The sequence below is a fragment of the Alosa alosa genome, chromosome 14 (genome assembly GCF_017589495.1).
Source record: "Alosa alosa isolate M-15738 ecotype Scorff River chromosome 14, AALO_Geno_1.1, whole genome shotgun sequence".
Lineage (NCBI taxonomy): Eukaryota > Metazoa > Chordata > Actinopteri > Clupeiformes > Clupeidae > Alosa > Alosa alosa.
The window spans coordinates 26,027,992-26,041,622 of record NC_063202.1 but is presented as its reverse complement, the minus strand read 5'-3'; the positions used below and the strand labels follow the sequence as shown (position 1 = coordinate 26,041,622).

At 43.7% G+C, this 13,631-nt stretch overlaps 2 protein-coding genes across 2 annotated transcripts in view; both read right to left on the bottom strand.

Moving 5' to 3' along the window:
• LOC125306707 (WT1 interacting protein) overlaps positions 1 to 6,894 on the bottom strand; it is an 18,729-nt gene extending 11,835 nt beyond the window's left edge. Inside the window, exons 1-2 of the mRNA XM_048262153.1 lie at positions 6,477 to 6,894; positions 4,823 to 6,341 (exon numbers count right to left, since the gene is read on the bottom strand). Of these exons, the coding sequence (XP_048118110.1) occupies positions 4,823 to 6,341; positions 6,477 to 6,527 (1,570 nt within the window). The 5' untranslated portion in view covers positions 6,528 to 6,894. The remainder of the gene's footprint in view (positions 1 to 4,822; positions 6,342 to 6,476) is intronic.
• Positions 6,895 to 7,677: 783 nt separating this feature from the next.
• On the bottom strand, positions 7,678 to 10,003 carry LOC125307258 (short-chain dehydrogenase/reductase family 42E member 1-like). The gene is given in 4 exon segments (XM_048263132.1): positions 7,678 to 7,907; positions 7,909 to 8,902; positions 9,403 to 9,467; positions 9,931 to 10,003. Coding segments are annotated over 3 exon segments (1,161 nt in total). The 5' UTR covers positions 9,465 to 9,467; positions 9,931 to 10,003; the 3' UTR covers positions 7,678 to 7,802.
• Between the last annotated feature and the right edge of the window lie 3,628 nt (positions 10,004 to 13,631).

Genomic DNA, 13,631 nt, shown 5'->3' with positions numbered 1-13,631 from the left:
ATCTCAACTTTAGAAAACACAACAAGGAGTGTCCAATACTGAACTTGAAGCCTAGAGTTACACGGTTTTTATCTCCAACTGCTGGATAATACTATGTTTTCACTAAAATTCACCAATCTCAAATTCCTCACTGAGCAAAATACAATGTCCCCCTTCAGCGTTTGAATGGACAAGTTCAACTGGACCAAACTCAAATATTGGCATATCCTCTTTAAACATTAAAAACACCATGATCTTATGTAAACACGTAGACATAGCAACACAAAGAAATCTACCCTAATCTACCCATGACATTCTAAATTCAATAACAAACCACTAGACAATAGGGACCATACAAGAGGCATTTCACCTTTACTTATAAACATGTGTTTGAGCAAAATGACTTAATAATGGCCTCAATATATAAGATAAGAATCTTCAATAGTGTATAGGGCAGGGATAAACAATTGCAAGTGCACCTTTTTAAAGCTTATGCCAGTGGTTCCACCATAATCCATGTGAACTACCCAACTAATGACAACAGAACAGAAAGCCCTTTAGAGCATGACTGAATACAAAAACAGAGGCTGCTGGACCAACCTGGGCTGTGTTCGGACTGATCAATGAGATATGCATTGGCTGACCAGAGTTAAACTGATTAAACTAGAGGTGTTTGTCTCAGGAAAGCATGTGAAGTTTGAGCTCCAGTTTTAGGTGCTGGATGGTACCTGCTGAAGACAATAAGCTGGAAATAGCAGAACAGACTAAATCTGTCACAGACCAAAACTAATACTGCCTCATATCTTTGATCAGGCACCACATGATTCAGGTAATTGTTAATGAGGTCACTGTATAGTGTAGACAATGGCCATTTTTACTGTTTTGATATAACAAAACTTTAATATCCACCTGTACCATAACCAAACATTTATTCTATAATTTGAGTAACTTTTCACATTTTGGCATCTTATAGTATAACTGATTGGTGAAAATTTGTGTTATGCAGTACTCAATCTGGCCAATGATTAAAGGATATACCATTTACACACTGTTCAGACTGAGCCTTTGAAGCTTTCAAACAGTGGTGTTATGGGTCAAGAACAGGGCATATGCCCATGGAACAGTTGCACTGGATTTATGATGATGCAACAACATTCCTCTGAGTGGCAACGCAAGTGGCAAAGCAATGGGCATGCTGGTATAAATCAGCCTGGCAAGGAGTGCCACAGTCACACATCCACTTCATCAAGGAAGACCCACCTGGCACTCACTGGCACTGCTTTGCCACCCTTTGCAATGAAAGAGCTCTTTCTTCTCTGGCTCAAAGAACTGTGCAACATGCTCTCAGTGCCTTGATAGCACATGCTTTGACCTTGATATGAAACTATCTCAGCTCAGCATGTGTATGTACAGAGAACTGAAGGTCAGGGTGTAGCGCATGGCAGATTGAGACTGGGCACCACACACACCTTAAAGCTTATGAGGCTTATGGCAGTATCTTGATATTGCTGTAAGGAGAGGTGGTAACATGAGAATTTCCACTACTTTCTCCAGGTCAAGGACACTTTCTAATTTGGGAAGATTGTGTCATTAGGTGTTATGTTCCACAACAATAAAAAGGTCTTTGTTAATTTGGAATTACATGCACTAACCCTGAGATTTGTTAACAAGGAAACACTGATTTGCTATCTCAACAGCTGCTCCACAAAACCTTCATGTACAGTAGTTACGCATATGCAACATACATAAAGCATGAAGTCTCTCACCTATAACCTTATCATTCCATCATTCTGGACTTCCATAGTTATCTTTATTGAAAACAATCCAACCCAGTATGAGGACATGTGATGTGTGCTAAGTTGAGGGCTTGCCCCTAGACTGGACACTTTGGTCCAAATCAGCAAAGGAAAGACAATAACACTGCTGGCTGGGGAGACATGTTCCAAGCATCTTCTGATGATTTCCAAAACATCTTTGCAGGCCCTGCAGGGCCCTACCGCACGGATGTGGTCAGTATTTACATCACAGAGGGGAAAGTGCAGAGCTGGAAACTTTTCTTTTTTTATCCCCAGTGGATACAGTGTCCAATTTTATGAGGGAGTATACGAAAATGCAGCAAGAAAAAAAGCTTGCCTCCCATGCCCACATTAAATTGTGAACAGGGAAGAAAATCTAAAAAAGTGCTTAGACAGTTCTTTTGAGCAGTGAAGGAATGGATTCTCCCAGGAGCTTCATACAATATTTCTTAGAACCCCTAGTCATTGTTTGAATTAAAATCAACCAAATGTGGAAGCACATATTAATAAATTGACCCCACCATGTGTATGGGAAAAAGAGATGGCTAGCATAATCTCAGTCAATTTTGCAAAAATGTCTGTCACCACCATGTGCATGACTCCAATCATTATCATTCTGAGCAGGTGATCAGACTTGACCCCCACTAGCCATGTCTGGCGCGGGAGCCAAGATCGTGTGCCAAGTGTCTGGTGCTGGCCGGCTCCCTACTGACTGAGTAATGAAGGGCCTCCGAAGGAGGGGGTGTTGCTGGGGAGGGTCCCCCACTCCCGCGCTTGGCACCACCTCCACCCTGCCCCAGCTGTTGATTCACAGCCCGCTAGCCCGCCACAACAAACAGAGGCCACACAGGGACCTCAACGGGAGGAGCACCCGGTGTGACTGCAGGAAATCTCAATGGCCCAAGCCGATCGATTTCTCCGCCATTGCCAGGGAAACACAGGCAGGCTCGCTCAGACCCCAATGTGAGGACTTTCTGTCTGCGTTTATTGGCCTCACCTGCTCCATGAAAGAGCCTCCTCTGCACCCACAGTGCACAGCTCTCAGAGCACATACTACTGTTTGTCTCCACCTACACAAGGAGGAGATTGGAGGGACCAAAGTCTCCAGCCCAGCCCTGTGCAGAAAGATTTCAAGTTTCCCCCTAAAAATCTGCCGCGTAAGTGCTGGCTGACCCATACAGAAGGGATGAAAAGGACTCAAGTGCGATGGACGCAATGCAGGCTGCGGAGACAAAAAAAACTTCCAGAGGTCAACTCCAATGGCCATTTTCAGCAAGCAAAACGACTGAATCACTCAGGGGAATCTGGTATGACAGAACAGAAGGCCCCATTCAGCTCCACTCAGTGCTGTGTAAACGTTAGCACTGCCAAAACAGAAATTAGTATTTCCCTGCAAAAGGGAACTCTTATCTTCTACAAGGGCAGTTGGTGTTAGCATTACAGAGTACACATGGTATTTGTTATGGTTGCAAAAGGACCTAAATAAGATGACAATACTAAAGGAGTGGCTTTTAGTTACACTGAGAAAAGCTTGCACACACACTGACATGAGTTACGTTCCACACAAACAGCCTTTGTGCCCTGATGTCCCACCGCGCAATGAGGCTGCAGGCTTAAATGCAGTGGTGAAAAATCAATTATAGCAGGTTTCAATAACATTCAGCAAACCATGAGCTTATTTTTAAATATATTGGTATATTTAAAAAAAAAAGTTAATATAGAAAAAACACGTCATGTCATGTTTTCTCAAATTATTGTGTACTGTTATGTAGTTTGAGTAACAGAACTTATTCACCAACATCAGGATTTGATGATAGCGCTTACTGGGTAAAAATGTTTTGTATGGGAGCCTCTGATTATGCCACCCAATAGTGTGGCAATTTGTGTCTGTGCAACTGTCATTGGTTCCATTTCTGGCTGGTGACTTAATGCTTTAGACCAATTAAGCAATCAGAAAGTGTATCTAGTCTACAGACGTATCAAAACAACTGGGCTATAATAATGATTTGCACTGTTCTTTCTACCCACACTGTGTAATCTTGTGTCTGGCCTACCTTACTAACAATGCACAACAACCCATAGGGTTGAATTTGCCTTCACATGCAGTTTGATTTTTAAAGAGATTTTGATGGTGTGATGTTTGAATAATGCTTCATACTGGCCCCATGCTGTACATTTCCAATAATGATCTCTTGATCTGTTCTATTCACAGCATAAAATGACTTTTATTGTAGGTATTGGGGAAAGAATGCCGATGCTGTCTTCAGGTGCCATCTTCTAACTACCTGTTTGACTAATCAAAAATAAGGAAATCAGGTTTTAGTTGAGCAAAGCTCAGTTTGGTGTAGGTGGGGTGTGTTGGACAGCATTTCCCAAACATCACTTGGATCTTCCCACAACACAACACAACACAACACACTGGCAGGGGCCATGCACTCTCCTACGTGAGCCAAACCACCAAATGAATGATGATTGGATTGTTGTGGCCCGGAGCCTCCTCTCACCAATCACTGATCAGCCAGCTCCACAGCCACAACAGGCCACATCACTCAGTTGATGCTCCAGTTCCCCTGGGGCTGCAGAGTGCAGACGGCCGAATTATCACCTTGTTGCACACGAAAAGACTATCCTTCATAGAAAATAGAGTCCATGGCTAACTTATTAAGTCACATAATAAGTTCTTTGTTTTAGGAACAGTCCTATCGAAAACAATAGGAGCGTAGGCCTAAAAGTGATCTAGTATAAAATTCTTTAGAGATGAAAGACGACTCTACTTAGTATCTCTCTACTAAGTATCTTCACCATATACCACTTGATACTACCTGTTCAGGACTCAATGTTAAAGTGTGGCTTGACAGAAATGGCTTTCATCAATCACAAGATCCTTTTAAGAATTCATAGGAACAGGAAAGGGGTGGATAATATCGCACTTATCATGATTCCTTTACAAATGCCCATTTTGGAATTTAATAGACCATTACTGAGCAGCATACTGATACTGAGGAGTATCATCAGATCAGTACCAAATGAGCCAGTGAAACACTTACCAAAATATTCTTTTTTCATGTGCATCTCTAGTTCCTTTTCCAGCTCCAAGGTGAGCGCCTCAAGCCGCCTCTCGGCTTGGCTTGGTCCACTGTCCCGACATGGGGTAACCTGGTAAGGCAACTTAAACCTTTGTCCTGCAGTTTGACTTTTAGAGGTTATGCTGTAATTAAAAGATGTTGGTTGGCCAGTGCTCACATCAGTGTTAATTCCAAGCTGTGTTGACAGCTGTTGGGACTGTTGTTGTGGCTCTTGAATTACTGGGAATGTTTGAAGATGTACTCGGTTTTGGAGACCATTGGTGTCCCCAAAGTCCTCAATCAATGCGTCCTCCTGTAAACCAGGTCCCAGCATTGAAGACCTTGGCGAGGGAAGCTGAAGTTCTGGGTATGTGCTCATAGATCCCCTTGAGCTGCGGGAACTTCTAGAGCTGTGACTGGATATGCTGGAACGAGGGCTCACGACACAGTTAGCCGCCACGCCAGGTCTTACATTTCCTTCCTGGCTGCAGATGCTTGAGCGAGGGCTGGCTACAGGCATGCCGTGCACCACCGCAGCCTCCAGGTCGTGGTTAGTTGGGGGCATGTATCTAGAGTCAGAATAGCTAGACCGAGGACTTGTGGTGCTGTACTGGCTTGCCGTGCTCGACCTCGGGCTAATATGTCTTTGATCATACCCCATACTAATACCACTAGTGCGGTTGCTACTTGGTTTACTACCACAGTCATAGCTGTTCAGACTGGCCCTCGGGCTGGAATGTTTACTTGTGTCGCTGGCTGTGCTTGCATAGCTAGACCGGGGGCTAAGCGCACTCGACCCATCACAGTGCACCAGACTTGATCGGGGACTGGTATACTTGTCCTGTCCAGGTACAACTAAACTTGTCCGAGGACTGCTGACACTGGATCTCGGGCTTGAATGTTTACTTTGCTCCTGAGAGGACAAAGACGAGGCTAAACTGGACCGTGGGCTGGTTGCATTGTACCTGCCATCGTGGTTAGTGCCAACACAGACACTATTGCTTCTACTACCCGATAATGGTACTTGCTTATTCAACACAACACCATCATACGCGCAGCCGGTGCTGTACCTGTGTCCCTGCACCTCCAAGGAGTATCTCCTATGTCGCTCTGACGCTCCTCCACTGTAGCACGGGAGCGCAACTTCTGATTTGGTGCAATAGCCATCTTCAATGTAACCAGCATCTCTTTGAGGGGTACAAAAATCCAAAGGCACGTTTCGATTACCGTTCACAGAGCGCACAGGAGCCGCGTTATACACTTTATTCACGGACATGTAATTTTCCACAGAGTGAAGCTGTTGATGAGGCGCCGAGCTACCATTCATTCGCTTACTTTTCTGTTCAGTTATCACTGGAGTCGGGAAATCCAAATCAGGATTGATTGCCATCCCCTCTCTTGAAGTAAAAATTCCATCTTGATACGGTTCGTACAACGATAGATCCTCCATTAATTTACTAGCTCTATGTCCCAATTCATCCTCATAGTGATCCATGGTTTGCTGTTGAGAGGAGGAACAAGTTCAGAGACAGAGAGCGAGTACACTAATCGGCCAGCCAACTACCGAGTAAGAGATGGCAGAAAATGCATTTCACATGGAAATCACAACAAAACGCTGGCTCAGTGTAGCCATTACCGCTATTTCACAAAAACTACAAGTCTTGTCTGCAATCTCCTTTGAATGCATGTCCCCCGCCTTCGAAGATATGGCGATACACCCGTTAAACAAAGTTTGAACAACAGGAGACGTTTGTCAATTTCAGTTTTTGTTAAGTTGAAAGGTCTTTACAGTCAATGGCGCGCTCCGCGGAGGAATTTTCTTCCGTTGATTTTGCTTGTTTTCCCAAACATTGTTGTTGTAAAATCCCAAGTCATGCAAAATACTTGTGCTAAGAATTCCTAGGCAACTCAACAGATGTTCAGTCAAACCGAGGCAAAACATCTCCGTATTAAATTAAGCGCACGGGACTCGTTTCTGTAGAAGGAATGCGAGGAAGTACACAGGGTGCACTGCGTCTCTCTGGAATGTGGTTAATGCTGGAGCGAAACAATGACTGAGACCAACTCAGCAAGGGGGTGCCGAGTTTTGAAAAGTCTGCCCGAGAGGGTATGTCTCCGCATTCATCTGCTGGGCTCTGAAAAACATCGAACGATCCTCACCTGGTACCATTGCCCTCGGTTAAAATAAAAAGCATAGGCTATTGCTTCCCATATCTGAATAAAACGGAGTCGACATGAAACAAACAAATATTTGCTTTTTGAAAGGTGCGCAACTGAAACATTTTAACATCGGTCTTAAAATATAGTCCTGGATAATATTCAAGTGTTAAATTGCAAATGCAATATTGCAGGCAGGCTAGAGGCTATTTACACTATAACTGTATAAATAACATCCTTTACCCTGCAGGCTATTTTCTTACAGAAAAACACAAAGTCTTCAGCCACTTTCTGTAAGTTATCTTTATTGATAGACAGACAGTTAATCAACATCACCCCTTTCCAAAACACAGATGCACACCTGTGCACATAATCTTCACCACAAAAACCCACTCAGATAATCTTGCTTGCAGATTGAAATAGCCATTTTGCCATTTTATTTCTCAGTTATTTTATGTATCAACATAATCAATATCCAACAATCACACTAAAGGCTATTTAAAAATGTTGAATCATAAAATCAATAGATACAAAACAGAATATGGAAGAAATTAAAATGTTTATTCTTCAAGCATCAGGGATCGTGATCATTTGAACTGATGGACATCATCTGATTAAAAGAGGTAGCCATAAATTCTGTTCAAGGTTTGGAAATGTGTCAGAAAATGTCATGCACCAAATAGTACTTTAAAGTATAAGAAATACTTCAATACTTTTAGCCCATTTAAGTTTAAGTACACTATGCAGGATGAGTTTGCTTTCATGCCGGAGACAAAAGATTCTTGGTGTCTGTCAAATTTAAAACTCACTGTCCAACGACAGGAAGGTATGAGAGTATCACAGCTACAAAGGCAACTATAATTAAAACATCCAAGATGAACTGTTTTGTTGAGGAAGCTTTTTTTTTTTTTGCCATGGCCTTTACTTTTGAACCAGTTCACAACTTCATCTAGAGTATACTCCTGAGGCTCATACCCCAGCTCTTTCTTGGACTTCTCCATTCGAAAATAATGGGTCACCCCAGTCTTATAGACTTCTGTGCGAGTAAGCAAAGGTTGAAAGTTGTAGATGGGGCCCACTAGGTGATGAACCATCTCGGTGAGGAATGCAAAGAAATATATTAGAGACACAGGCAAACGCACTTTAGGAAATGTGTACCCCAAACCTTCCACCAAAGGTCTAAAGAACTCAAAATTGTTTACAGGCTTGCCATCAGATATGAAGTAGGGCTGGCCGGCGGCACGGTATCCCTCCCCCTTTGTCAAGGCCTTGGCTGCCAATTCATGTGCTGACACCAGGTTATCAACATGGACAAATTCCACCAGACTGCTAGGATCGCCATACACAAACCGGAAGATTCCACTCTCAATGTAGCCCACGATTCTTGGCAGATGTCTCTGCTCTCCGGGGCCATATATTCCAGCTGGGCGCAGGGCACAGGTTCTTATTACACCCAGGCCATTTGTTAGAGCAGTGCCATTGGCTTTGAGCACCTCCATCTCTGCAAGGGATTTCGTCCTAGAATAGTGATCAGGATGGAGATGGAGAGGCAGGTACGGAAGAGTTTCATCCCCTCCCTCGATGACTTGACCACCAAAGACCACATTAAAGGTGCTAGTGTAGACTACTCTGGGAACACTGCACTCTATACAGGCGTTGAGGACATTTTCAGTGCCTTTCACATTCACCTGCTCAATCAGTTGTCGATTTAACTGTTCTCTCCCCGACATACCATAAGAGGCTATGTGAAACACACAATCTACTCCACAGACTACCTTCAGCACCTGGTTATAATCCCGAATGTCTCCCTGGTGGAACACCATGCCCTCTGGTAAGTCCTGGCCTGGGGGCTGCACATCGAACAGAACAACTTTGGCTCCGTTATTGTAAAGTTTGCATGCAAGACTGTGAAAACAAAACAAAATGCCAGGGTTATAAGCATAACAGCTACACAAATCAATTTGTGTCTTACAGACAGGCTACACGTAATTGAAGCGTTTCGTTCGCCGAGCTTCCACTATAAATCAATGAAATTGGCTGCACCTGCTGATGTGATAGTGGCGCATACACTCGGGGAAAAAAGTAGTCTTCAGTGCATCAATTTCGGACCCAGTGTAGCCCAGCTGTTAGATGACTGACTGATTTAAAATTAGTGTTATTTACAGGCTACTGGATAAGTTGTTACACGCTATTAATCATTCTGCCAATATGTAAAAAAACAGAACTATTCCTTTTGATGAATTAAAATCGCTACTTTGGCTCCCTCTTGTGGTTTTTGTTGACTTAAAATTGACCATAATGGAGACAGTGAAGACAATCATCTCACCAGAGAATACTTTAACGATTACAATAAGGGACAAAAGGACAGGAGAAACAGCTGTATTTAGCTTCAGTAGACTACTTACCGAAAGCCAAAATATCCTCCTCCTCCAGTGATAAGGAATGTCTCAGTCTGTGTACTTTCCATAGTCTTTTGACAATAAAAGAACGAAATTCTTACAAATAGAATAGCCCATTACTTTTCAGATAGTCTACTTATCTGCAGAAATTAATAATGCATGAATTGTAAACGTACAACATTAATATCAATATAGTCTAGGCTACTGTGTCACATTGTTCTGCAAAATAACAATCCTAGCCCATAACATAGATCACTAAATCAAGACAGTGGCCTGAGATTTCGTAACAGCTTAGTCAAACTGAGTCAAAGTTATACAAAGGCTATGCAAAATATAGGCAGCTGAACCTATGGATAGGAGGCATCAGTTTTGCAAAAGCCTTACCCTATCGTCTCGACCTGTCAGTTAACAGCATTTTAACGCAATACGTTTTTGGTTAAATTCTAAAAATGTTTTTTTATAACCATGGCATAGATCCAATAATTGAAAGTAGTTAAAACACAAAAAAGTCCACACGTAATATAAAGAGCATACCTTCCAGGGGCATCACTTCCTTGACAGTAACTTCTTCGTGGGATGCCCCCTATCTGCGATGGCGGTAATGTAGGCCTATGTGCTCTTTTACGTCGCTTATTGGTCTGGAGGGAAAGTGAGATTGGGTATCCTACGTGGGCGTATAAACTTTTCAAATTCAACTATGACATGCTTAACTAGATATTCGCACCATTCAACAAAATATTCGCACCATTCTCTCCGCAAAAATAAATCATTGTCAATTTGTCTCCATCTCGTACTCCATCCCCTACTCTTGCAACTTTTGTGTATGTAAATGAGTGTGTACATGTGTGTTTGCTTTTTTGTTTAAATATGTGTGCTTCTGTGTGTGTGTGTGTGGGGGGGTTAATGGTGTGTGTGTGTGTGTGTGTGTGTGTCTGCTTGCCTGCATGTGTGTGTGTGTGTGTTTTGTGTCGGTGTGTGTGTGTTCGCTTGCGAGTGGGTGTGTGGGGGTAATGGTGTGTGTGTGTGTGTGTTTTGTGTTTATGTTTATGTGTGTGTGTGCCTGCATGTGTGTGTTTTTATGTGTGTGTGCATGTGTGTGTGTTAGTGTGTGTGTGTGCGTGCCTGTGTGTGTGTATGCATGTGAGTCTGTGTGTGCGTAACTGTCTACTGTGTGTATGTCTGTGTGTGTGCGTGTGTATTTATGTGTATGTGTGTGTGTGTGTGTGTGTGTTTATGCATGTGTGTGTTTATGAGTGTGTGCATACCTGTGTGTGTGTGTGTGCGTGCGTGTGTGTGTGTGTCTGTGTGCGTGCGTGTGTGTGTCTGTGTGCGTTTATGTGTGTGTGTGTGTGTGTGTGTGTGTGTGTTTATGTGTGTGTGTGCCTGTATGTGTGTGCATGTATCTATGTGTGTTTGCGTGTGTTCATGAGTGCTTGTGTGTGTGCATGCCTAGTGTACAGTCACTAAATGTACACATATATTAATTTATTGTACAGTCCCCCATGAAATGGAATTGCAATGTGGGTCCAGTCCGGCGGGAGGGCGATGGATCAAAATGAAAAACAATGGTTCCGTGTCATCCTTGTGGGGCTACATGCCCACCAAGTTCCATACACCTCAGTCTTTCAGTGTCCCTAGGAATCGTTGACATAAAATTACTGAATGAAAAAAAAACTAAATTACAGAAGAAAAAAAAATGAACTAAAACTAAATCTGACTAAACCGCAACTTCGCTGCGATATGTATATAGGCTATTATTTGTTTGTGCTCTAGTGGGAAGAAAACGTCAAAGTCAAAGTCTGCTTTATTGTCAATTTCTTCACATGTCAAGACATACAAAGAGATTGAAATTACGTTTCCCACTATCCCTATACTATAAACATGATGTGCTCGTCGCGTGTAGACTTTTTCCAATAGGCCTAATAATGCCTGCTGCCATGTTGAAGTGGCATGTGAGTCAGTAAGTAAAGTTCAGTTCCCTAATGTAGTTGTACTACAGTCAGGTTTAAGTCTGACAGTTACATCAAGTGCACAATCATATTGTCATAGGATGGTCAGTCTTGATTTATGTCTGACTGTGTGACTCCTGTGAAAATATTATCATGTTCAGACCACTGCACTGCATTGGGATACCTTGCCACCCAGAACTCAGGGAAATTATGCCCTAGTGAAAAGGCAGCTTGCAGATGTCTTTGGCCCCTAAACACACATTACCATTTTTTCAAACTTATGTGAATGCACGCCCACGCAGGCAGGGTGAATCCTTGGATGTATACTGTGCAGACATCACTCGCCTTGTGCTGGAGGCTTTTCCCGATTATGATAAAAATGCAATTGAAGGGGAAAAATTTCGCAGGTTTGTAGCCGGCTTAGATCAAGATTTACAATAAAAAATCCATGAGATGGGGGCTTCAAGTATGGCGGAGGCTCTTCAAGTAGCCAGCCGCTGTGAGAGGGCACGCACTGCGCTGCAGCTGAATGCTACTTGTCCACCAGCCTCTCAGGCCCTTGGAAAGGTGGCTATGGTCCGTTCTCACGCCACTGAGGACAGACTTCTGCAAGCTGTGGAACAGCTCACACTGACAGTGAGTAGCCTGAAGAGTGATGTGCAGCAACTGCGTGAGAAGAACACTTACCTAACGCGACGCATAGATTCCTGGCATGACAAATCCTCTGTCAGTGATGGTCCACAAACCAGGGGACGTACTACTGTACAGTAGTACGTCCCCTGTAGTCCCTCTCCTCACTTTTACCGTGTGCAGCGACATGCCACTGCCCACCGCTCACCCGATCGGCATGCACGCGCCTCTGAATCTTATCCTGTGCATCGCCCCATCTCCCCTGATCAAACCAACCCACGCGAAGTATATCACACCAGGGGATCCGGCCGTTATGTGTCCCCAGAACGTTCTTCCCATCACTATAGCAGATACAGCCCATCTACAGACACAGATAGATGGCGTCGCAGTCCCAGTCCCTCTGCACGACAGTCTAGAGACATAAGCCCTCATTACAGACGCACTGTTCGTTTCCAGTCCCCTGAGCATAAGTACTTGGGATCTAGCCGGCAGGGAAACTACAATTAGCTGCTGTTGAGGGGCAAACATCAGCTACCACTCCTAAGCCCCTTTCCCCTCTAGCTGTAGGCACTCCCCCATCTACAGACAATGTGTCTGCTCACATCCTTGTTATCATAGAAGGCATTGAAGGACCGGTGTTGATTGATACAGGCTCCACTATTTCTATTGTGAGTGAGGACTTTAGAACTTCCCATCCAGCGCTGAAAAGACGCCCCATGAAGACCTCTTTTGTACTTGCTCGCACAGTCAATGGGTAGTGTTTGGATCTTTTGGGAACCTTAACGCTCGGAATGAGGATTGGAAAGGAACCGTTGCAGCATGACTTTAATGTTGTGAGAGGAGCTTTTCATCCAGTGATACTTGGGTGGGATTTCTTACAACAACACCATGCTCTTCTTGACCTCAGTAACAACATTCTGCAGTTATGGAACATGCAGCTCCCTCTTTTACCAAACTATCATGCAGCGGCCTGCTGCAATGTTACTGTGCTAGTGCCCACTAAGCTTCCAGCTATGAGTGAAACAATAATCACAGCATGTGTTGCAGGAACAACGGCTGCTTCACCTGTGCCATCCAACTATGTGGGAGTGCTCATACCAAATCCCACCAGTGATGTTGTGGTGGCGCACTCAGTCAGTGAGGTGCAGAATGGCTTAATTGTTGCTCGAGTCTTAAACACTTCTAATGATGACATTGAACTCCGACCAGGCCAGCATTTGGGTGAGTTTATTTCTGTGTCTTCCTCTGAACCCATTGTTAGGGAGGAGAGATGTTGTGCAGCCTCTCCCATAACTGACACAGTTTTACCCCCGGTTAAAATAGACAAAGCAAACTTATCCAGCTCTCAGGCACAGTCTTTGAGACTACTATTAGAGAAATACTCTACAGTCTTTAGTGAAAATTCAGAAGATAGAGGCCGCACAGGAGTGATCAAGCACCACATCCGGACAGGGGATGCCACACCAATTAAGCAAAGAGCATATAGAGTAACACCAGACCAGAGGGCTGAAATACAAACTCAGGTTGACACCCTTTTAAAAGCTGATATAATTGAGGAAAGCTACAGCCCATGGGCAGCCCCAGTAGTTCTAGTGCGCAAAAAGGATGGGGCATGGCGCTTTTGCCTAGATTATAGGAAGTTGAACGCTGTCACTA